The sequence below is a fragment of the Anolis sagrei genome, chromosome 4, assembly GCF_037176765.1.
Source record: "Anolis sagrei isolate rAnoSag1 chromosome 4, rAnoSag1.mat, whole genome shotgun sequence".
Classification (NCBI taxonomy): Eukaryota; Metazoa; Chordata; class Lepidosauria; order Squamata; family Dactyloidae; genus Anolis; species Anolis sagrei.
Genome location: NC_090024.1, coordinates 246442118 through 246466689, shown reverse-complemented (window position 1 = coordinate 246466689; position 24572 = coordinate 246442118). Strand labels below are relative to the sequence as shown.

General features: G+C 46.8%; 1 protein-coding gene across 1 annotated transcript; it reads right to left on the bottom strand.

Moving 5' to 3' along the window:
* Positions 1–340: 340 nt before the first annotated feature.
* LOC132772703 (waprin-Phi1-like) lies at positions 341–23963 on the bottom strand. The gene is made up of 4 exons (XM_060771570.2): positions 23673–23963; positions 23197–23349; positions 4984–5136; positions 341–549 (listed from the first exon to the last, which is right to left on the bottom strand). The coding sequence occupies exons 1-3, from the start codon at positions 23785–23787 to the stop codon at positions 4985–4987; spliced, it is 420 nt and encodes a 139-aa protein (XP_060627553.2). The 5' UTR covers positions 23788–23963; the 3' UTR covers positions 341–549; position 4984.
* Positions 23964–24572: the final 609 nt, after the last annotated feature.

The window sequence follows — 24572 nt, the reverse complement described above, 5'->3', positions numbered from 1 at the left end:
GCCTCCAGAACATGGCCATATAGCCCGAAAAAACCTACAACAATCCTATATAAACTCAGTTTTCCTAGTTTCCAAGAGACCTCACAACCTCTGAGGATGCTTGCCATAGATGCAGGCGAAATGTCAGGAGAGAATGCTTCTGGAACATGGCCAGACACCCCAAAAAACCTACAACAACCCAGTGATTCCGGCCATGAAAGCCTTCGACAACACATTATACAGAATATCACACTCAGGATCACATCACTGTTGCACTTCTAGATATTATTCACTCCCCCCCCCCCCCCCCAATTCTCTCCCTAATAAGTTACGAAGCAACAAAGCCACAGGAGTCGAGAGGTGCGGTGAGAAGTTAGCATTTTACTGGAAAAGTGCAAGAGGGACTCCAGCGGTTGGAAGATGGAGGGGCGTCCAGGTGGTGGAAGCGGGGCAGGCATTTCGGGAGTCCAGGGAGGTCACTGTTGCCATTGCCATGTCCTTCTAGGGAGCCAGCCTCATTGGGATGGTAGCGTCCTTGACCTCAGCTGTTCAGCAGAATCTGGGAGGCATCTGCAGAAGAGCAAGGAAGGAGAAATTGGCAATGCAGATTATTGGGATGGAATTCTTTGCAAAACTTTTATGTAAACAGCAGTTCTCAAAGGGTGCTCCAGGGAGACCTTGGGGATCTGTGAAGCATATTGAGGGGCTCCATGGTGGCCCCTTGGGTTTCTGCTATTATTATTTTACTGACACAAAAACACAGTATGTCACAGCAAATGAGATCTCTATGCTGGATTGTGACAGCGCTTGTGGCGTCACCTATATTTTGTGTTTTATGTTTTTTATGTTTTTTATGCTTTTAACTGTATACTGTTGATTGTTATATTATGTTGTAAACCGCGTTGAGTCGCCGGCTAGGCTGAGAAACGGCGGTATATAAATATAGCAAATAAATAAATAAATAAATATATGTAGAACTGCAAGTTGCAGGATTTGAACTGTTGTGTCATGCCTGATTTTGCCTTTTTACTTTGTAAATGTATAGTTGGATTGATTGGTTATTTATAGCTGTCAATGTTGTTTGCACCAGTTGAATTGCTCCTCCTGCTCAATTGTTTGACCCCACCTCTTCCTAGAGAGCAGGGCAGTGTTTCCTTTTCCATTCCACCATCAAACTTTCTATCAGATGGACGTGAGAGAGAGACTTGGCTCTGAAGCCCTTGATTAAGTTACCTCTCAGCACCAATTCTGAGGTTCTTACCCTTGAGACTTATGCTTCATTTTCAGATCAACCTGGATGACGTTGAGAAGTCTCAAGCGCCTTCAAACCAGTTCTTTGGCACCAGAGGAAGGCTTTGTGCCATCAAAATATAGGCCATTAGAATTGGGGTTGTGATTATTCCGATATTCATAGCCATTGAGAAAGAGGGACCTGCAAAACTCTTTGGCCCCAAGACAACCAGAGACTGTAATGTATATTTTCCTTTACCCCTTTGAAACTTCCAGCTTATTGCCTTAAAGGGATAACTCTTTGTGAACAATTAAACCTATTTTGAGTTATCCACAGTGTTTTGGTCTTTGGGAGTTCCAGTTTCCTAAAGGAGGGCAAGAAGCAATCCCCTGGGGAAAGATGTCACGTCCATGCCTCTTTCACTAAGAGTTATAGCCCTCAGGCGCGATGGCACAGGATTTCGTAACACAAAATCACAAGTCGAATCCTTCCCAAGCGTCTGGGACTGTGTGATGTATTTTTGAATGATGCGCACAGATCCAAGTCAGTGGCCTTTTGCAGTTGACAGATTGTGATTTTGTTGATGTTTATTGTTTCCAAATGCCGGCTGAGATCTTTTGGCATGGCTCCTAGTGTGCCGATGACCACTGAGACCACCTGTACTGGTTTATGCCGTCAGAATCTTTGGAGTTCGATTTTGAGGTCTTGATAACGGCTGAGTTTTTCCTGTTGTTTTCCCTCAATGCGACTCTCACCCGGTATGGCGACATCTATAATTCAAACATTTTTCTTTTCTACAATCATGATTCCTGGCATATTGTGTCCCAAAACTTTGTCAGTCTGTATTTATTTATTATTTATGCATTTACCATATTTATATACTGTCTTTCTCAGCCCGAAGGTGACTTTCTGTATATATTTCAGATATCAGTATTAATGTCAAAAATACATAGTATGATTTTACATAGAATCATAGAATCAAAGAGTTGGAAGAGACCTCATGGGCCATCCAGTCCAACCCCATTCTGCCAAGAAGCAGGAATATTGCATTCAAAGTACCCCTGACAGATGGCCATCCAGCCTCTGTTTAAAAGCTTCCAAAGAAGGAGCCTCCACCACACTCCCTCCGGGGCAGAGAGTTCCACTGCTGAACGGCTCTCACAGTCAGGAAATTCTTCCTCATGTTCAGATGGAATCTCCTCTCTTGTAGTTTGAAGCCATTGTTCCGCGTCCTAGTCTCCAAGGAAGCAGAAAACAAGCTTGCTCCCTCCTCTCTGTGGCTTCCTCTCACATATTTATACATGGCTATCATATCACCTCCCAGCCTTCTCTTCTTCAGGCTAAACATGCCCTGCAGCTCTTTAAGCCGCTCCTCATAGGGCTTGTTCTCCAGACCCTTGATCATTTTAGTCGCCCTCCTCTGGACACATTCCAGCCTGTCAATATCTCTCTTCAATTGTGGTGCCCAGAATTGGACACAATATTCCAGGTGTGGTCTAACCAAAGCGGAATAGAGCATGGGGAGCATGACTTCCCTAGATCTAGACACTAGGCTCCTACTGATGCAGGCCAAAATCCCATTGGCTTTTTTAGCCGCCACATCACATTGTTGGTTCGATTTTGAGGTCTTGATAGCGGCTGAGTTTTTCCTGATGGCGACAATCAACAATCCACCTCCATTTCTAAGCCAAATAGCCAGCATTGTCTGTAGATGCCTCCAAAGTCATTTGGCCAGCATGACTGCACCGAGCGCTATTAACTTCCCACTGAAGAGGCACCTATTAATCTACTCAATTTTGCGAACTGTTTTCGAACTGTTACATTCGCAGAAGTTGGGGCTAACAGTGGAAGCTCACCCTGTTCCCTGGACTCAAACTTCCGACCTTTCTGTCAGCAAGTTCAGCAGCTCAGCGGTTTAAACCACTGTACCAACAGGGTAGTACAACAGGAGTGCCATGACTGATGACAAGCATCTTAAAACTGGGTCTGTTTAGCCTGCAGAAGAGAAGGTTGAAAGGAGACATGATCGCCATGTATACATATGTGAAAGGGTGTCGTAAGGAAGAGGGAGCAGGTTTTTTTCTGCTTCCCTTGAAACTAGGACTCGGAGCAATGAGTTCAAATTTCCGGAAATGAGATGCCACCCGAACATTAGGAAGAACTTCCTGACCATACGGTCTGTTCAACAGTGGAACTCTCTGCCTTGGGGTGTAGTGGAAGCTTCTTCATTGAAAGCTTTTAAACAGAGACTGGATGGCCATCTGCTGGGGGTACTTTGATTGTGGTTTTCCTGCAGTGCAGGAGTGCAGAGCAGAAGGGGGTTGGATTAGATGGCCCACGTGGTCTCTTCTAAGATTCTTTGAGTCTGGAACCCAACCAGGAAGAATGCCCAACATCAGCTCTTCTTTGGGAAGCAGTCGAGATGGCCCCTCATGAGCTATATCCCAGGTTGCCCTCTCATGTTACTTTCCAGACTTTACTGGGGGTATAATCCCACTTTATTGTGCTTTGGTCAGACATTACCTGGAACAACAACCCTGTGTCTGGTTCTGGGCAAAGCAACTCAAAAGGAGATGGACAAGACGGAAGGTGTCCTGAGAAGAGCCATCAAAATGGTCCAAGGTCTGGAAACCATGCATCTTCCTGAAGAGTGGCTTAGGAAGTCGGAGATGTTTAGTTTGGAGAATATTAACAGGAGAGCCATGTTTGACTCTTTGAAAGGATACCATATTGAGGAGGGGCCAAGCTTGTTTTCTGGTTCTCCAGAGATTAGAATACAATGGAGCCATGGAGAGAGATTCCACCTGAACATTAGGAAGAACGTCCTGAAAGCAAGAGCTGTCTGATGGTGGGATCTGCTGCATGGGAGTCTGTGACGGCGTGAGTGGCACCACCTATGTGTAGAACTGTTAGTTGCAAGATTTAAACTGTTGTATCATGCTTAATCCTGCCTTTTTACCATGCTTATGTATAGTTGGATTGATTGGTTATTTATAGCTGTCAATCAGTGTTGTTTGCACCAGTTAAATTGCTTCCTCGAGCTCAATTGTTTGGCTCCACCTCTTCCTGGAGGAGGGGAGTGCTTCCCTTTTTTCATTCTGCCATCAGAGTTTCTATCAGATGGACGTGAGTAAGAGACTTGGCTCTAAAAGCCCCTGCTTAAATTACCTCTCAGCACCAATTCTAAGGTTTTTTTTTACCCTTGGGACTCATGCGTTATGTCCAGATCATCCTGGACAACACTGAGGAGACCCAAGCACCTTCAAACTGGTTCTTTTGGCACCAGAGGAAAGTCTTGTCCCTTCAACATAGGCCATTGGACTGAGGTTGTGTTTATTCCGATATTCACAGCCATTGAGGAAAGAGGAAACAGGAAAGGCTTCTCAGCTGCAAACTCCTTGGACTTCAGAGATTGTAAAGTATATTTCCTTTATCTCTGTTGAAACATCAAGCTTATGCCTGAGAAAGATAACTCATTGTGAACAATAAATACCATTTCGAGTTATCTGTCATGTTTTAGGTCTTTGGGAGTTCCAGTTTCCTAAAGGAGGGCAAGAAGCAATCCCCTGGGGAAAGATATTACGACCAAGCCTTTTTCAGTAAGAGCTATAGCCCCCAGGTGCGACAGCGCAGAGTCCATCAGGGTCTCCTTGTCTGGAGGTTTTAAGCAGAAACTGGATGGCCATCTGTCTGGAAGGCTTGGGTTGTGTCTTGGACTGGCAAGGGGGAAGAAGGCCTGGACCCAATGGAGCAGGAGGCTACCCATCACTTACCTCAGGCAACGGGGTCAGAGCATGACTTTTTCCCACATCCGTTTGTGCAGCATTTCAATGCGCCGGTGCATTGGGAATCCTTTTGGCATGTGTCTCGGCACAGGCCGAGCTGAGAGATGCCGATGGAGGCGTGGCGGCAGGAGCCGGGCTTTTCTGCAAAAGGAGAAGGACAAGAGAGCATGAGAGGCGGAAGAGAGAAGACTTTGCTGCTGGGCATGGAAAGGAAGCGGGGAAAGGAAGGGGGCCCTCAAAAGCAGCCTTGGCACTTCCAAAGGCCCAGGAGGGGGGGGGGCATGAATTTCGCTCTTGAAGGAGCCATTGCACCCATTTTCCCCCTGCTCTGACTTTGAAAACTGCAGCCTTCCCAAAGATCATTCATAGTTAGTGTGCTGTCACGTGCCGGGCCTGTGAAAGAGTCTGTAGACAGGACTTGTTTCTGTGTGCCCAACAGGATGCTGGGGGTGCCTTGGCTGAGAGGCCTTTCGGATTTCCCCACTATTCTGTCGCGTGCTGGGCTTGAAGCGAATTGCTTTTAAAACAGGACGTGCAACTTTAGCCCAGCGGGAAGCCAGGGGGCCCGAAGAGAAATTCATAAGGATTTTCACCATAAACAGTCTTTAGATGGCTTGTGAAATATAACAAAGTCTTTATTGGTGAACAATCAACAGAAACTTCTTTTGACTTCAAAAGGTTAAACAAATGCTACCAGGCTTTTGTGCAACTGGTGGCTTCTAACTGTTACTTTAATCTAAAGGAAAATCCCTTTCCAAACTTCTCTCAGGCTGACTGTGAACCTAAACCTAACTGATATGAGTGCCACTACTGGGTTGAACTGCGTCTCAAAGCACCGAGTGGACCTACCAGTAGACCTGTAGTCACTTCAGCTGGAGTTCTTAGATATTCAAAGCTGTTTTTCCCTCCGAAATTCCTCAAAGCTTTAGGGCTGTTTCCCTGGGAATCTTTGGGAATCCTTTTGCTCTTAAGACTGTTCTCCCCCAGGAGGTCTTAAGGGTTGAAGCCTTTGTACAGGAGAAGTCTGTACATGTCTTGTACATTGACTTTCCTTGCTGAGACTGACTGAAAATGGCTCCCTTCCCTTCTCAGTTGTCCTGAACAGGGGGCGGAACCAAACTTAACGATGATGGACAGGGGGCCTGCCCTATAACTGCAAACTTTAACAGGAAGCCACCCTTCTGCAGAATCCCAAGCCTTGGGCTGCAAGCAAACACTTAATACAAAGCAAATAAAGTGGGAGCTTCTGGTAAAGCTGTACCAGCACACCCACACAAAGTTCTTTTAAAGACTTAGAAAGTTCAACAAAGTTTTAATGTTGCTTAAATCTTCAATAAATCAAACAAATACTTCAAGGTTTTGAATCAACTGGTGGCTTGCTTAAATCTTGTCCACAAGGGACAGGCAACTTTCTTCATAAACTGTTCCTTCCTTGACCCCTCCCTGGGCAATCTTCCTCCTACAAGGGAATTCCTTGACCACTCCCTGGGCAATCTAGCTTAAACTCTGCTGGCGTGGGTATTCTACACCCGGTCCAAATTGCGTTATGGCTGCCACAAGTGGTCCTTACCAAACAGAGTCTTTTAGTAGATTTGTGCGCCAGCTGCGCCCATACTATGGGAAGTCTGACTTGGCCACGGTGGTCCACGCTCTGGTTACATCCTGTATAGACTACTGCAACGCTCTCTATGTGGGGTTGCCTCTGAAGACTGCCTGGAAGCTTCAACTAGTGCAACAAGCGGCAGTCAGATTACTAACAGGAGCGGGGTACAGGGAGCATACTACTCCTCTGCTGCATCAGCTCCACTGGCTGCCAATTCGCTTCCGAGCACAATTCAAAGTGCTGGTGTTGACCTATAAAATCCTAAACGACTCTTGCACAGTTTACCTGTCCGAACGGATTCTCCCCTATGAACCATCAAGATCTTCTGGAGAGGCCCGGCTCTCAGTCCCACCACCCTCGCAATCACGTCTGGTGGGGACGAGGGACAGGGCCTTCTCGGTGGTGGCCCCTCGGCTCTGGAACTCTCTCCCGTTGGAGATTAGATCTGCCCTTTCCCTCCTCACTTTCAGAAAGCTGGTAAAATCTTGGCTTTGGAATATAGCATTTACAGAATGATGATTGAGTCAATAACAGCTGACCACACCGGCGGATAGTGATGAATTTGTGATTGTACTCTGACGACCTGGCTTTTGTAATTGTATGATCTGTATTTTAATGCATTTTTGTATTAATGTAATATGATGCTATTATGTTTATTCTATGTGTGTGTGAATTTTCTGCTGTTAGCCAGCCTGAGTCCCTCTTCGGAGGTCGAGAAGACCGGGTTATAAAAGCTCTAAATAAATAAATAAATAGATTTCGAAGAGGAAAGAAGGCTTTCAATTCCCAGCGAAGGTTGGCTGTAAAACCGTGGAGCTGTATTTCTCCAGCAAACGGCTGGCTGTAGAGTTGTGGAACTAAATTCCCCAACAAAGGCTATGTTGTAGTTCTCTGCAGAGCTGTGGGACTGGACCCCCCCAGCAAAGCTGTAAAAGACGAAGCTTTCTACAGGTGGAACCGATTCACGTCCTGTACGAAAGGCTTCTCTGTGTGAACCGAACTAGAGGTCCCCCTTTCCCCTCCTTAACCCAGAAAAAAGGGCGGAACTAGAGAACATAATGATAATTGATGGGTCATTGGCCCTATGATTGCAAACCAAGGGAAGCCACCTTATTGCAAAATGCATGGAACTTTGGAATACATGCAAACACTCAATAGAAAGGAAAAGAAGTTGGAGCTCCCAGCACAGCTGTACCAGCACAGTTAGATCTTAGGAAGTGAAAGCCACTTCTGCTTCTCTTCACAGAAAACAGCAAACTGCACTTTCGAAACAGATCTACTCTTTTGGGTTGTTGTAGGTTTTCTGGGCTATATGGCCATGTTCTAGAAGCATTTTCTCCTGATGTTTCACCTGCATCTATGGCAAGCATCCTCAGAGGTAGTGAGGTCTGCTTTCCTACTTCCAACAGACCTCACTACCTCTGAGGATGCTTGCCATAGATGCAGGGGAAATGTCAGGAGAAAATGCCTCTAGAACATGGCCATATAGCCCGGAAAAACCTACAACAACCCAGTGATTCCGGCCATGAAAGCCTTCGACAATAGATCTACTCTTTTGTTTACAGAAAACATTGCACAATATTCACAGGTGCTGGTTTGAGCAGAAAATTCAAGACTGAGAAATGCAAGAGACTCCACTTAGGCAGAAAAAAATGAAACGCAAAGAGACAGAATGGGGGACAATGCCTGGCTCAAGAGCAAGATGTGGGAAAAAGATCTGGGAGTCCTCGTGGACAACAAGTTGAACATGAGGCAACAATGGGATGCGGAGGCAAAAAAGCCAATGTGATTTTGGCCTGCATCAATAGGAGCCTAGTGTCTAGATCCAGGGAAGTAATGCTCGCCCTCTCTTCTGCCTTGGTTAGACCACACCTGGAATCACATTTTGTCCAGTTCTGAAGGGAAATGTTGACAAGCTAGAATGTGTCCAGAAGAGGGCAACTAAAATGATCAAGAGTCTGGAGAACAAACCCTATGAGGAGCGGCATAAAGAGCTGGGCATGTTGAGCCTGAAGAATAGAAGGCTGGAGGGAGACATGTTAGCTATGTATAAATATGTGAGGGGAAATCACAGGGAGGAGGGAGCAAGCTTGTTTTCTGCTTCCTTGGAGACTATGACGCAGAGCAATGGCTTCAAACTACAAGAAAGGCAATTCAATCTGAACATGAGGAAGAACTTCCTGACTGTGTGAGAGAGAGCTGTTCAGCTGTGGAACTCTCTGTCCTGGAGGGAGTGTGGTGAAGGCTCCTTCTTTGGAGGCTTTTAAACAGAGACTGGATGGCCATCTGTCAGGGGTGCTTTGAAGGCAATTTTCCTGCTTCTTGGCAGAATGGGGTTGGACTGGATGGCCCATGAGGTCTCTTCTAACTCTAGGGTTTTATGATTCTATGAAACTTTAGACAAAGTCCCAAACTGGGATAGTTGTCATCTTCACAGGGTTCTCCTCATCAGAATTTCCTGAGTGTAAGAAACACAATCTTTGAAACTCAGTTCCTTTAATCCCCAATGGGAAGGGGATGGCGTTTGATATATCAGCAAGGGAAGAGATTTGCAGAATTTGATCTCATCCACTGTCCAGTTGGAGCTGACCAGGACATCTTGAAAAGGAGAAAGAAGAGGAAGAGAAGGAGGAAGAGGAGGCTGGTGGAGGAATAGAAGTGGAAGAGAGGAGGGAATGGAGAAAAAGGAGGGAGGAAAGAGAATAAGGGAGAGGGAGGGAAGAAAAGAAGACAAACAGGCAGAGGATAGAATAAAAAGTGGAAGAGGAGGAGGAAGAAGGAGGAGGAGAAAGAGGAAGGAATAGAAAATGGAGAGGAGGAGGAAGAGGTGCAGAAGTAGCACAGGGAGAAAGAGAAGAAGAAGCTGCAAAGAATTGTTCATCATGTTCTATGGGAAGGTGGGCAAAGAGTGGTCCATGGGCTCTATGTGGCACCAAGACCTATTTGATGGCCTACCCTAGGCTTCCTGGGTCCTCGAGGCAAGTTAAGAGGCTTATAGACTTTCTGGTTTGGCAAGAGTTCTCTCCAAACTCCGAAAGAAGCCCTGCTCCTGGCGTGTTTCTCCCTGGGTCCTCCACGGATTGGGAAACAATGCCAGGGCTGCCAAGGCAGTGAGCTGGAGTAGGCCTGTTTGATCAAGAAAAAATTTGTTTCTAAATTCGATTCTTAATTGGGGTGTTTTTTTGTTTCGATATTAAAAATATTTACAAAACTTTCCAAAAAAATGTTTTGTTATTTACGAATTTTCGTTATTATTTACAAAACATTTTAGAAAAAAAAATTTTCTTGATCAAACAGGCTAAGTGTGAATGTTGCAGTAATGGTCACCTTGATTAGCATTGAATGGCTTTCTCCCACCCTGGACATTCGATAATATTAGATGATATATATTATATAACTCACCATTTGCCTAGTTTCCAACAGACCTGGATGCCTGCCATAGATGTGGGCAAAATGTCAGGAGAGAATGCTTCTGGAACATGGTCATATACAGCCCTGAAAAGTCACACAAGCGGCCTCCGCGCACCAAAGGGCTCCGGCTTCTGCGCCCCCCTCCTCCTCCTCCTCCTCCTCCTCCCAGCTGGGGGGAGGAGGAGGAGGAGGAGGAGGAGGGGGGCGCAGAAGCCGGATCCGGATGGCGCGCGGAGGCCGCTTGTGAGCGCGCACGCGCCATCCAAAGGGCTCCGGCTTCTGCGCCCCCCTCCTCCTCCTCCTCCTCCTCCTCCCAGCTGGGGGGAGGAGGAGGAGGAGGAGGAGGAGGGGGGCGCAGAAGCCGGATCCGGATGGCGCGCGGAGGCCGCTTGTGAGCGCGCACGCGCCATCCAAAGGGCTCCGGCTTCTGCGCCCCCCTCCTCCTCCTCCCCCTCCTCCTCCTCCCAGCTGGGGGGAGGAGGAGGAGGAGGAGGAGGAGGGGGCGCAGAAGCCGGATCCGGATGGCGCGCGGAGGCCGCTTGTGAGCGCGCACAGCGCCATCCAAAGGGCTCCGGCTTCTGCGCCCCCCTCCTCCTCCTCCCCCTCCTCCTCCTCCCAGCTGGGAGGAGGAGGAGGAGGAGGAGGAGGAGGAGGGGGGCGCAGGAGCCGAGCCGATCGGATGGCGCGCGCGCTCCTGCGCCCTCCTCCTCCTCGCGCCGCCCCTTCGCCCCGCCCGCCCCATTTACAGTCAGCAGCCTCCATCCCATTAACGAGCGGAGCTTCCGCTCGTAAAAAAAATGGGGCTGCTGCTTCGATATTTTCAAACCCTTCCGGGTTTGAAAATATGTTTTGATATCGCTTCGGATATGCAAAAAATAACGATTTTAATACGAAATAACGAATCAACGAAACGAAACCGACAGGCCTAAGCTGGAGCCTTAAAATAGCCCTCTCTTCAATTGCCCATTTAAACAATGAGTATGTGTGCGCGTAGATTAGTTCCAAAAGATAGGGCTCTCTTTGGGCACTGGATGAACTGTTCTAGAAACCCAATCCATCAGTCGATCAATCAAACAAACACAAAGTATGGAAATGGTTGAGCGTGAACCCATTTTCAGCTCCCCAGATCTGAAAAGGCCAGCAGCCTGCAGCCTTTCCAGAAGGCTCAACTGATTACAAAACAGTGATATGGTCAGAATCTCTCCGGAAGTGAATGGGGAAGAACGTGTTACTCCTTTTCTTCTGCCCACGTTCAAGGAATGGCATCAATGGAAACACTGATCATCCCCCCCCCCTTTCTGTTGCTGATCTATGGCCCCATCTACACTGACCTGATTGAGTGAGCTTCAAATGGCAGTTGTGTTGTCATGCACTGGGCCTGTGAAAAGGTCTGTAGACAGGGCGCGTTCTGTATGCCCAACGGGATGTCAAGGGTGCCTTGCATTAGAGGCCCTTTGGATTTCCCTAAACAAAGTCTTTAGAAACTTGGAAAGTTTAACAAAGTTCTTTATTATTGCTTAAAAAGGTAAAGGTAGTCCCCTGACATTAAGTCCAGTCATGTCTGACTCTGGGGTGTGCTGCTCATCTCCATTTCTAAGCCAAAGAGCCAGCGTTGTCCGTGGACACCTCCAAGGTCATGTGGCCGGCATGACTGCATGGAGCGCCGTTAACGGCGCTTATTATTGCTTAGGTCTTCAATAAATCAAACAAATACTTCAAAGCTTTGAATCAACTGGTGGCTTTCTTAACCTTGTCCACAAGGGACAGGCAACTATCTTCATGAACTGTTTCTTCACTATCCTTGACCTCTACCTGGGCAATCTGTCTTAGGCTCTGCTGGCGTGGGCCCCTACACCTGGTCCAAATTGCGTTATGGCTGCCGCAAGTGGTCCTTACCCAACAGAGTCCTTTTGTAGATTTCCAAGAGGAAAGAAGGTCTTCAATTCCCAGCGAAGCCTGGCTGTAAAGCTGTAGGACTGGATTCCCCCCAGCAAAGGCTATGCTTCTCTGTAGAGCTGTGGGACTGAATTTCCCCCAGCAAAAGAGCTGTAAAAGACGAAGCTTTCTACAGGCGGAACTGATTCACGTCCTGTACGAAAGGCTTCTCTGTGTGAACCGAACTAGAGGTCTCCTTTTTCCCTCCTAAACCCAGAAAAAGGGGTTGAACTAAAGAACCTAAAGATGATTGATGGGTCATTGGCCCTATAATTGCAAACCAAGGGAAGCCACCTTATTGCAACATGCATGGAACCTTGGAATACATGCAAACACTCAAAGAATAAAAAGGAAGTTGGAGCTCCTGGTACCACCATACCAGCACAGCAGTAGCCAGACAACAAAATGTGCAAAAGAAAGCCCTTAATGCACACCAGTTCTTTGTGGTTTATGTAATCCCCATCCAGGCCTCAAGCCTCTTCCAGGATTTCCTATGTCATCATCTGGCACAGAGAAACCACTTTCTCCACTACTGATTTGAACTTGGTTTAAGTGGTCAATGAAGATGTGCACCGTGAAGTTCATGGAAGAGCAGGGGAAAGAATGACCCCCTCATGATCACACATAGTCCATGTGAAGACTGCCAGCACCAGATTTGGGTGTTCATCCATATGTGGAGGGAAAAAACCCCTTGTTTAATATCTTTACTAACGATCAGCCACAACCACCACTCACAAGAGCTGTATGAGCCATGATCCTGTGATATGGATGGATGACGACGAATAATGATTTTTGATGACGACTGACCACTGTAATTATATGATTGTATTTTGCTATTTTAATGTTTTAGTGTGATTTAGAATATGATGTTTTAATGACTGTCTGTAATATTGATGTTGGAAACCGGCCTGAGTCCCTCGAATGGAGGTGAGAAGACCGGGATACAAAACTGCTAAATAAATAAATAATGAAATATATATGCTGATGACCTTGGCCTAACAACACAAGCAAAAGACTTTGATGCAGTCAAAATCCAACTTACGAATGCCTTGAAAGATCTCTCCAGCTACTTCAAAGATAACCAGCTGAAGCCTAACCCTGCCAAGACACAACTGTGTGCTTTCCACCTATGCAACTGTGAAGCCAAGAGGAAATTGAAAGTCACCTGGGAAGTATTGTCGAAGGCTTTCATGGCTGGAATCACTAGGTTCTTGTAGGTTTTTTCGGGCTATAGGGCCATGTTCTAGAGGCATTTCTCCCGACGTTTCGCCTGCGTCTATGGCAAGCATCCTCAGAGGTAGTGAGATCTGTTGGAACTTGTCCACAGCTGCATGGTATACGGTAGACACCTGGGAAGGTCAAGAGCTTGAATATTGTTTCCATCCTAAATATCTCGGTGTCACCTTAGATCGAACACTAGCATATAGGAAACAGTGCTTGAACACCAAGCACAAAGTAGCTGCACGCAATAACATCCTGCGAAAACTCACTGGCAGCACATGGGGTGCAGACCCAATATTAGTACGAAAATCAGCCCTAGCTTTGTCTTACTCAACTGTCAAGTATGCTTGCCGTTTGGCATAGGTCTGCCCATGCAAAGCAGATGAACATAACATTGAATGAAACATGCAGAATAATCACAGGATGTCTTAAACCTACACCTGTTGATAAACTCTACAAGCTAGCTGGCATTGCCCCCCCCCCCCCCCGATGTGCGACGGGAAGTTGCTGCTAAACATGAGAGAAATAAGGTTGAACACTGTTCAGTTGCGCGCTGGGTCTGTAAATAATTGTCTTTAGAAGAGGATGTGTAACCTTTGCCCAGCGGGAAGCCAGGGGGCCCAAAGAGAAGTTCTCAGAGGGTTTCACCACAAACAGTCTTTAGATGGCTTGTGAAGTACAACAGTCCTTTATTAATGAACAATCAAACAGAAACTTCTCTTGTCTTCAGTAAAATTAAGCAAATGATTCCAAGCTTTTAGGCAACGGGTGAATTCCTAATCTTGCCCACGAAGGACAGTCAACTGTCTTCAATAACTTCTTCTTTAAAGGAAAATCCCCATTTTAACTTCTCCCAGGCTGACTGTAATCTAACCCTTACTGACATGGGCTCCGCTACCGGGTCAAACTGCATCTCGAACGCCGAGTGGACCTAAAAGTAAGGCAGTAGATGGAGTTTGGTCTTTAGGGCTGTTTTCCTGGAAATTCCTAGGACACCCTTGAAACTGTTCTTCCCCAGAAATTCTTTAAGGTTGAATCTTTTGTACAGGGGAAGCTTGCACACATCCTATACATAAGCTAACCTTGCTGAGACTAACTAAAAATGGCTCCCTTCCCTTCCCAATTGCCCTGAGCAAGGGGCGGGACCAAACTAAACGATGATGGACAGGTGACTTGCCCTATGACTGCAACCAAAAGAAGCCACTTATCTGCAGAACCCCTGAAAGCTAGGACTGCAATACAAAGCAAATAAATTTGGATCTCCTAGTACAGCTGTACCAGAACAAACACTCTGAAAGCCACCCACTGCATGGCTACCAGCCTCCTCCCAGTAGACACAAATCAAGGAAAAGCTTCATGAGAACGACCACTCCTCTTGGCGTCCCAACCAGCAACAGCAAGGGTCTCCCTCTGGGCAGCTAAACCAGGAAATCCCAACTGGATGGCCCCCCATGAGAGAGGGTCTTCCTCCAGGGGCAAACCAAGAGTGGGCAACTTGGAAGTCCCTGAACAGACTCAGAAGCAGAGTGGGCAGATCAAAAGACAACCTGGCAAAATGGCACAACCTAGAAGAATCCCACACCATGTGTGACTGTGGAGCAGAACAGACAACTCCTCATCTCATAGAATCAAAGAGTTGGAAGAGACCTCATGGGCCATCCAGTCCAACCCCCTGCCAAGAAGCAGGAATATTGCATTCAAAGCACCCCTGACAGATGGCCATCCAGCCTCTGTTTCAAAGCTTCCAAAGAAGGAGCCTCCACCACACTCCGGGGCAGAGAGTTCCACTGCTGAACAGCTCTCACAGTCAGGAAGTTCTCCTTTATGTTCAGATGGAATCTCCTCTCTTGTAGTTTGAAGCCATTGTTCCGCGTCCTAGTCTCCAAGGAAGCAGAAAACAAGCTTGCTCCCTCCTCCTCCCTGTGGCTTCCTCTCACATATTTATACATGGCTATCATATCTCCTCTCAGCCTTCTCTTCTTCAGGCTAAACATGCCCAGCTCCTTAAGCCGCTCCTCATAGGGCTTGTTCTCCAGACCCTTGATCATTTTAGTCGCCCTCCTCTGGACACATTCCAGCTTGTCAATCTCTCTCTTGAATTGTGGTGCCCAGAATTGGACACAATATTCCAGGTGTGGTCTAACCAAAGCTTCTCCATTGTGCCCTGCCTCATGTACAGAGGAGAAATTGTTGGAGGCTACAGACAATGCCATTGTCCCATTTTCCTACTTCCAACAGACCTTCTCAACCTCTGAGGATGCTTGCCATAGATGCAGGCGAAACGTCAGGAGAAATGCCTCTAGAACATGGCTCTATAGCCCGAAAAAACCCACAAGAACCTAATGCCATTGCTGTTGCCCAGTTTTGGTCAAAAGATATTTAGCCACCTGCACTCCTCCTTTTTTATTGGTTTTTATACTAATTTTTGCAATGCTTTTGATACGAAATAAATAAACCAGATTTGGGGTGAGGATGGGTTGTTTGGTTCCCACAAGCATGGAGCCTTGGGGAGGCCTGGGACTGAGGCCAATTCCCATGCTCTCTCTGCCCTTCTCAGCATGGGAGCACATTGCTGTCTTTCTGTCAAATTGGCAGCTGTATGTGTGCTTTTCTGTTTGGAGCGACTCCATTGTTTTTCTCAGTCTCTGCAAAGGAACACAACAGCTACACAGTCCTCACACCAATGCTGATTCCGTGCTCCTAGTAAGTATCTGCCTCCACACCACAAGATGTGGGTCCAGATAAGGAGAACTGGCCAAACACTCTCTTTAAAACAAAACAAAAACAGGGTGTGCTGTTCCACTTGTTCCACACCATTCCTCCCACTGAGAAGATCAAGGCAGGGTGGATTTACATTGTAGAATGAATGCAGTTTTGACACCACTGAACTGCTATGGAATCCTGGGAGTTGTAGTTTGCTGAGGCACTTGCACTCTTGGGTCAGGGAAGAAGGAGAGAATTTGGGATTTTAGGGGAAAAAATTAGACTTCCAAAACAGACTGGGGACCTGGATGGTCTCACATTCAGGAAGGAGAGATGTCATAGCCAATACTCCAGAAGACAGGAGCAGGATTCAAAACGATCTTGACAGATTAGAGAGATGATTGGCCAAAACTAACAAAATGAAGTTCAACGGGGACAAATGCAAGATACTCCACTTTGGCAGGAAAAACGAAATGCAAAGAGACAGAATGGGGGACGATGAGGCCTGGCTCGAGAGCAGTACGTGTGAAAAAGATCTTGGGAGTCCTCGTGGACAACAAGTTAAACATGAGCCAACAATGTGATGTGGCGGCAAAAAAAGCCAATGGGATTTTGGCCTGCATCAATAGGAGCCTAGTGTCTAGATCTAGGGAAGTCCTGCTCCCCATGCTCTATTCCGCTTTGGTTAGACCACACCTGGAATATTGTGTCCAATTCTGGGCACCACAATTCAAGAGAGATATTGACAGGCTGGAATGTGTCCAGAGGAGGGCGACTAAAATGATCAAGGGTCTGGAGAACAAGCCCTATGAGGAGCGGCTTAAGGAGCTGGGCATGTTTAGCCTGAAGAAGAGAAGGCTGAGAGGAGATATAATAGCCATGTATAAATATGTGAGAGGAAGCCACGGGGAGGAGGGAGAAAGCTTGTTTTCTGCTTCCTTGGAGACTAGGACACGGAACAATGGCTTCAAACTACAAGAAAGGAGATTCCATCTGAACATGAGTAAGAACTTCCTGACTGTGAGAGCCGTTCAGCAGTGGAACTCTCTGCCCCGGGGTGTGGTGGAGGCTCCTTCTTTGGAAGCTTTGAAACAGAGGCTGGATGGCCATCTGTCAGGGGTGATTTGAATGTAATATTCCTGCTTCTTGGCAGAATGGGGTTGGACTGGATGGCCCAGGAGGTCTCTTCCAACTCTTGGATTCTATGATTCTATGATTACAGACATCCAATCTATATACAAAGACCAACATGCACAACTGATGATCAATGGAGAGAAAACACAAAGAATCAAAACAAGATGTGGTACCAGGGAGGGCTGTCCATTATCATCACCCCCATTCATTATGTGCATAGAGATGCTCATAAGACAAATAAACAAGATAAGGGGTGTTTGAGCAGCAAGAAAAAACTATAAGATCTGAACCTTTGCCGATGATATTGTGCTGATCTTAGAAAACCCCACATATTCAATGAAAGAATTAAATAACATCTTGACAAACCTCGGAAATAGCTTGGTCAAAGGTAAACAAAAGAAAATTCAATTTATAACAAAGAACTTGACAGAAACAGAAAAACAAGAACTATTCTGCTTTGGTTAGACCACACCTGGAATATTGTGTCCAATTCTGGGCACCACAATTCAAGAGAGATATTGACAAGCTGGAATGTGTCCAGAGGAGGGCGACTCAAAGGATCAAGGGTCTGGAGAACAAGCCCTATGAGGAGCGGCTTAAGGAGCTGGGCATGTTTAGCCTGAAGAAGAGAAGGATGAGAGGAGACATAATGAAGGCCATGTATGTATGTGAGAGGAAGCCACAGGGAGGAGGAGGGAGCAAGCTTGTTTTCTGCTTCCCTGGAGACTAGGACGCAATGGAACAATGGCTTCAAACTACAAGAGAGGAGATTCCATCTGAACACGAGGAAGAACTTCCTGACTGTGAGAGCCGTTCAGCAGTGGAACTCTCTGCCCCGGAGTGTGGTGGAGGCTCCTTCTTTGGAAGCTTTTAAGCAGAGGCTGGATGGCCATTTGTCAGGGGTGATTTGAATGCAACATTCCTGCTTCTTGGCAGAATGGGGTTGGACTGGATGGCCCATGAGGTCTCTTCCAACTCTTTGATTCTATGATTCTATGAAAGGGAAATACAGAATACAATATTGTACAGAAACCTAGGAATCTACATCACAAAGAAGAACTCAGGGCTATTCAAAATCAACTACGAAAGGGTGCAGAGAGAGATAAGAAAAGAACTAGAGCAGTGGTTCTCAACCTTCCTAATGCCGTGACGCCTTAATACAGTTCCTCATGTTGTGGTGACCCCCAACCATCACATTATTTTCGGTGCTACTTCATAACTGAAATTTTTCTACTGTTGTGAATTGTAATGTAAATATCTGATATGCAGGATGTATTTTTATTCACTGGACCAAGTTTGGCACAAATACCCAATGTGCCCAAATCTGAATACTGGTGGGGTTGGGGAGAGGGTTGGTTTTGTCATTTGGGAGTTGTAGTTGCTGGGATTTATAGTTCACCTACAATCAAAGAGCATTCTGAACTCCACCAACGATGGAATTGAACCAAACTTGGCACACAGAACTCCCATAACCAACAGAAAATACTACCAGTGTTTGGTGGGCATTGACCTTGAGTTTTGGAGTTGTAGTTCACCTACAACTCTGGATAGAGAACACTGTGCACTCAAACAATTATGGATCTGGACCAAACTTGGCACAGATAGTCAATATGTCCAAATGTGGAGTTTGGGGAAAATAGACCTTGCAATTTGGGAGTTGTAGTTGCTGGGATTTATAGTTCACCTGCAATCAAAGAGCATTCTGAACCCCAACAACAACAGAATTTGGCCAAACTTCCCACATAGAACCCCCATGACCAACGAAAAATACTGTGTTTTCTGATGGTCTTTGGCGACCCCTCTGGTGACCCCTCCAGGGGTCTTGACCCCCAGGTTGAGAAACACTGTTCTATGGGATCCTGTAGAATTGTTAGCCAGGGAACTCACACGATATTGTTAGAGTGGAATATAGCACTGCAAGAGGGTAGTGTGATACAGCAACACACAAAAATATCGACATCAGGAGATTCAGGCTCTGACAATAACAATATAGAAACAATACTCCCCCCCCCCCCCATTATCCCTAGCTGACCCCCAGCATGATTTCTCATGGCTTCTGTGTTAGTATGGACTGTTGCAAAATTGGCACGTTTAAGGACCAGAAACTGTCTTGCTTTGTTTTTAATCTGGGTGGATTCCTACAATTGTGCACCAAAAGAGAGATGGGCCGAAACTAACAAAATGAAGTTCAACAGTGACAAATGCAAGATACTCCACTTTGGCAGGAAAAACGAAATGCAAAGATACAGAATGGGGGACGCCGAGGCCTGGCTCGAGAGCAGTACGTGTGAAAAAGATCTTGGAGTCCTCGTGGACAACAAGTTAAACATGAGCCAGGAATGTGATGTGGCGGCAAAAAAAGCCAATGGGATTTTGGCCTGCATCAATAGGAGCATAGTGTCTAGATCTAAGGAAGTCATGCTACCCCTCTATTCTGCTTTGGTTAGACCACATCTGGAATATTGTGTCCAATTCTGGGCACCACAATTCAAGAGAGATGTTGACAAGCTGGAATGTGTCCAGAGGAGGGCGACTAAAATGATCAAGGGTCTGGAGAACAAGCCCTATGAGGAGCGGCTTAAGGAGCTGGGCATGTTTAGCCTGAAGAAGAGAAGGCTGAGAGGAGACATGATGAGGGCCATGTATAAATATGTGAGAGGAAGCCACAGGGAGGAGGGAGCAAGCTTTTTTTTCTGCTTCCTTGGAGACTAGGATGTGGAACAATGGCTTCAAACTACAAGAGAGGAGATTCCACCTGAACATGAGGAAGAACTTCCTGACTGTGAGAGCCGTTCAGCAGTGGAACTCTCTGCCCCAGAGGGAGTGTGGTGGAGGCTCCTTCTTTGGAAGCTTTTAAGCAGAGGCTGGATGGCCATTTGTCAGGGGTGATTTGAATGCAATATTCCTGCTTCTTGGCAGAATGGGGTTGGACTGGATGGCCCACGAGGTCTCTTCCAACTCTTTGATTCTATGATTCTGTGATTCTATGAAAACAAACTTAAGGAGCTCCTTCTCTCTTCCGTCACCTGGAATACCTCTGAGTCCATTTCTGGACATGACACTTCAAGAAGAATTTGGACAAGCTGGAAGGAGTCCAGAGAAGGGAGACCAAAATGTCAAAAGCCTGGAAACTATTCATCTCTCTGAGGAGCTTGAGCTGTTTAACTTGGAGAAGAGATTATTGAGAGAGGACATGAGAGCTGTGTTTAAATAATGAAAAGGAGGCCCCATTCAGAAGGGGGAAAGCACGTTTCTGATGCTCCAGAGACCGGGACACAATGCAGCAATGGATCCAAAGAGCAGAAAAAGGGATTCCACTGAAATATTAGGAAGATACTCCACCACAGGCATCAGAAGACTGAGAACAAGCCAAAGAGCAGTGTTTCCCAACCTTCCTAATGCCGCGACCCCTTAATACAGTTCATAGAATCATAGAATCATAGAATCAAAGAGTTGGAAGAGACCTCATGGGCCATCCAGTCCAACCCCATTCTGCCAAGAAGCAGGAATATTGCATTCAAAGCACCCCTGACAGATGGCCATACAGCCCCTGTTTAAAAGCTTCCAAAGGAGGAGCCTCCACCACACTCCGGGGCAGAGAGTTCCACTGCTGAACGGCTCTCACAGTCAGGAAGTTCTTCCTCATGTTCAGATGGAATCCCCTCTCTTGTAGTTTGAAGCCATCGTTCCATTGCGTCCTAGTCTCCAAGGAAGCAGAAAACAAGCTTGCTCCCTCCTCCTCCCTGTGGCCTCCTCTCACATATTTATACATGGCCCTCATCATATCTCCTCTCAGCCTTCTCTTCTTCAGAGTAAACATTCCCAGCTCCTTAAGCCGCTCCTCATAGGGCTTGTTCTCCAGACCCTTGATCATTTGAGTCGCCCTCCTCTGGACACATTCCAGCTTGTCAATATCTCTCCTGAATTGTGGTGCCCAGAATTGGACACAATATTCCAGGTGTGGTCTAACCAAAGCGAAATAGAGCATGGGGAGCATGACCTCCCTAGATCTAGACACTAGGCTCCTATTGATGCAGGCCAACATCCCATTGGCTTTTTCCTCATGTTGTGGTGACCCCCAACCATAACATTATTTTCGTTGCTGCGTCATAACTGTAATTTTGCTACTGTTATGAACTGTAATGTAAATATCCAATGTGCAGGATGTATTTCCATTCACTGGACCAAATTTGGCACAAATACCCAAAACACCCAAATTTGAATACTACTGGGATTGGACAAGGGATTGATTATGTCATTTGGGAGTTGTAGTTGCTTTCATTTATAGTTCACCTACAGTCAAAGAGCATTCTGAACTTCACCAATGATACAATTGAATCAAACTTGGCACACAGAACTGATCAACAGAAAATACCTGAAGGGGTTGATGGCCATTGACCTTGAGTTTTGGAGTTGTAGTTCACCTACATCCAGAGAGCACTGTGGACTCAAACACTGATGGAACTGGACCAAACTTGGCAAGAATACTCAATATGCCCAAATGTGAACAATGGTGGCATTTGAGGAAAATAGGCATTGACAGTTGGGAGTTATAGTTGCTGGGATTTATAGTTCACCTACAATCAAAGAGCATTCTGAACCCCACCAATGATAGAATTGGCCCAAACATCCCATGCAGAACCCCCATGACCAACAGAAAATACTTTGTTTTCTGATGGTCTTTGGTAACCCTACGGACACCCCCTCACGACCCCCCTAGGGGTCCCAACCCCCAGGTTGAGAACCACTGCACAAAGATCCACCCAGAGGAAAAGTGTTCTTGCCACACATCAAGGGAACCACCAACCACATTGGGAAGCTGATGAGGAAACACAACCTACAAACTATCTACAGACCAACCAAGAAAGTCCAACCAATGCTACATTCAGCAAAGGACAAGTGGGATCATCTCACTTCTGCAGGAGTCTACCGTGTACCATGCAGCTGTGGACAAGTCTCTATAGGGACCACCAAACGCATCAACATTGCCCAACATACGAATCAAGGAACATGTAAGGCACCGCAGACTACTTCAACCAGAGAAGTCAGCCATAGCAAAGCGCCTGATGAACCAACCTGGACACAGCATGTTATTTGAGAACACAGAAATGCTGGACCACACCAACAACCACCATGTCAGACAACACAGAGAAGCCATTGAAATCCAAAAGAAGCATGTGGACAATTTCAACAGTAAAGGAAGAAACCATGAAAATGAACAAAATCTGGCTACCAGTATTAAAAAACTCTAAAATTACAACAGCAAAACAGCAGAGAGGAAACAACCAGGCACATCTTAACACCTCTCATGACAGTAAATAAAGAACAACACTCATAAACAGGGGAATTCCAGACAAGAAACAAACAGGGACAGCATTTCACCTCCCAACAGGCATGTAGGTGGGGGAGGGGGGGTTGGGGGGCTTCAGCCCCCCCCCCCCCAAATTCTCATTACTGGTACATTATTTAGACTGTTATGTTTATTCATATCATTATCTGATCACCATGCTCAATATATCTCATATGCATGGGGGGTATTGGGGTAACGATACAAAAGGTTTGCTAGGGTAGACCCTCTTTCACTCAGACTCAGCCCCCCCCCCCCGAATCAAAATCCTGGCTACGGGCCTGCCTCCCAACAAAGGATTCCGCCAGGCAGTAAGAAGTCAGACCTTGAAACTGCTAGACCATTAAATGCTAATCAAGGTGGCTAATTGAAACAGTCACACCTAACTCCAACAGACAAGAGCTCATTCTCCCACCTTGGACATTCCACAGATATATAAATCCCATTTTCCTAGTTTCCAACAGACTCCACAATCTCTGGGGATGCCTGCCACAGATGCAGGTGAAAGGTCAGGAGAGAATGCTTCTGGAACATAGCCAGACAGCAGGGAAAACTCACAACAACCTACTTCCTAGTTGTTAGAGGTGTTCCAAATGCTTGGGAATCTGGTAGAGGGATTAAAACTCACAACAACTTCCTAGTTGTTAGAGATGTTCGAAATGCTTGGGAATCTGGTAGAGCCTCCTTCTCTAGAGGGATTGGATGGTGTCTCCTTGCCAAGGGGTTGGACTGGATGGCCCTTGGGGGTCTCTTCCAATTGTATGTTTCTTCATCTTCCTACTGTTGAGAGTGGAATCTGGGATTAGAGAGAAAGTGTGTGTCCGTATGTGGACAAGAGAAGCATTACCATCTGGGATCCGGCAAACCACATTGCAGCCTGACGGGCAGCACTTCGCATTCCCTTGACAGTTGGCGTCCGACTGGCATTCTGCCGTGCAGTTCACGCTGGGCGTCACCACCTCTGTGTTTTCGGGGCAGGTGCCCGCTTTTCCTGTCGCAACTGCAAATGAAGGCAAAAGGGTTGGCATTGCTCTCGCAGGAGCCTCCCTGGACCGTTGGCATGCCGAGAGAGGAAAATCCTGGCAAGGTCTATTGTCCTTGCCACCTTGCCAGGTTGGTTCCCTCTTGGCACGCCAACAGGTCAAGGATGCCTTTCCAAAAGATCCTCAGGAGGAAGGGCAAAGCAGGAGGCTAGCCTGGACAAACCTCCCAGGAGTTTGCTTTCCAAATGGATGGAAATGGATGAAAACGGCATCCAGGTTTGGTTAGGCCTATCTCTCCAGAGTGGAGCCAGGTGGGCTGGTGTTGTCCTCTTTCACCCACCTGTGACGTTGTTCTGCTCGGAGGCATCCACCCGCTGAACGCCAAAGATGGAGAGTGCCACAAGCGAGAGGAAGAGGAGCTGAGTGCTGCTGCTTTTGGGACTCCTGGGCTTCATGGCGATGGCCGGCCGAATGGGGCTCTACCTGCCCCAGGCCAAGCTTGAAGCTCTCCTTCCAGGTGTGACTTGGAGAGGGAGGGAGCGAGGAAGTGAGGAAAGACGAGAGGGAGCGAAGGAAGGAAGGAAGGGAGGTGATGAATAGAGAGAGAGAGAACAGGCCTCGCCAGGCTCCCTCCTTGAGAGATTGCCCAATGCGCAGGAGGGCGGATCAGGTGTCGCAGGTGCAAACCAGGAAGTGGCAACACACTCCAGCAGAGCAAAACCAGAGAGACTCCACACACAAGGATGTCACAGAACTTCGTCCTTGATTGCAAAATCCACAGGTGCCTTGACTCAAGTATTTTCTGAGCTATGGAACTGAAATCTCTCTCCCTCTCCACACCATCTTCAAGAATGGGAGGACTAAAGGAAGACATGAATCATAGAATCATAGAATCCAAGAGTTGGAAGAGACCTCATGGGCCATCCAGTCCAACCCCATTCTGCCAAGAAGCAGGAATATCGCATTCAAATCACCCCTGACAGATGGCCATCCAGCCTTTGTTTAAAAGCTTCTAAAGAAGGAGCCTCCACCACACTCTGGGGCAGAGAGTTCCACTGCTGAATGGCTCTCACAGTCATAGAATCCTAAAATCCTAGAGTTGGAAAAGACCTCCTGGGCCATCCACTCCAACCCCATTCTGCCAAGAAGCAGGAATATCGCATTCAAATCACCCCTGACAGATGGCCATCCAGCCTCTGTTTCAAAGCTTCCAAAGAAGGAGCCTCCACCACACTCCGGG

Coding starts and splice junctions, on each gene's coding strand:
- LOC132772703 (XM_060771570.2), bottom strand. CDS start 23,787: ATGAAGCCCAGGAGTCCCAAAAGCAGCAGCACTCAGCTCCTCTTCCTC. Junction 23,350..23,672: donor CGAGCAGAACAACGTCACAG/GTGGGTGAAAGA, acceptor CTTCATTTGCAG/TTGCGACAGGAAAAGCGGGC. Junction 5,137..23,196: donor GGTTTGCCGGATCCCAGATG/GTAATGCTTCTC, acceptor CTCCTTTTGCAG/AAAAGCCCGGCTCCTGCCGC.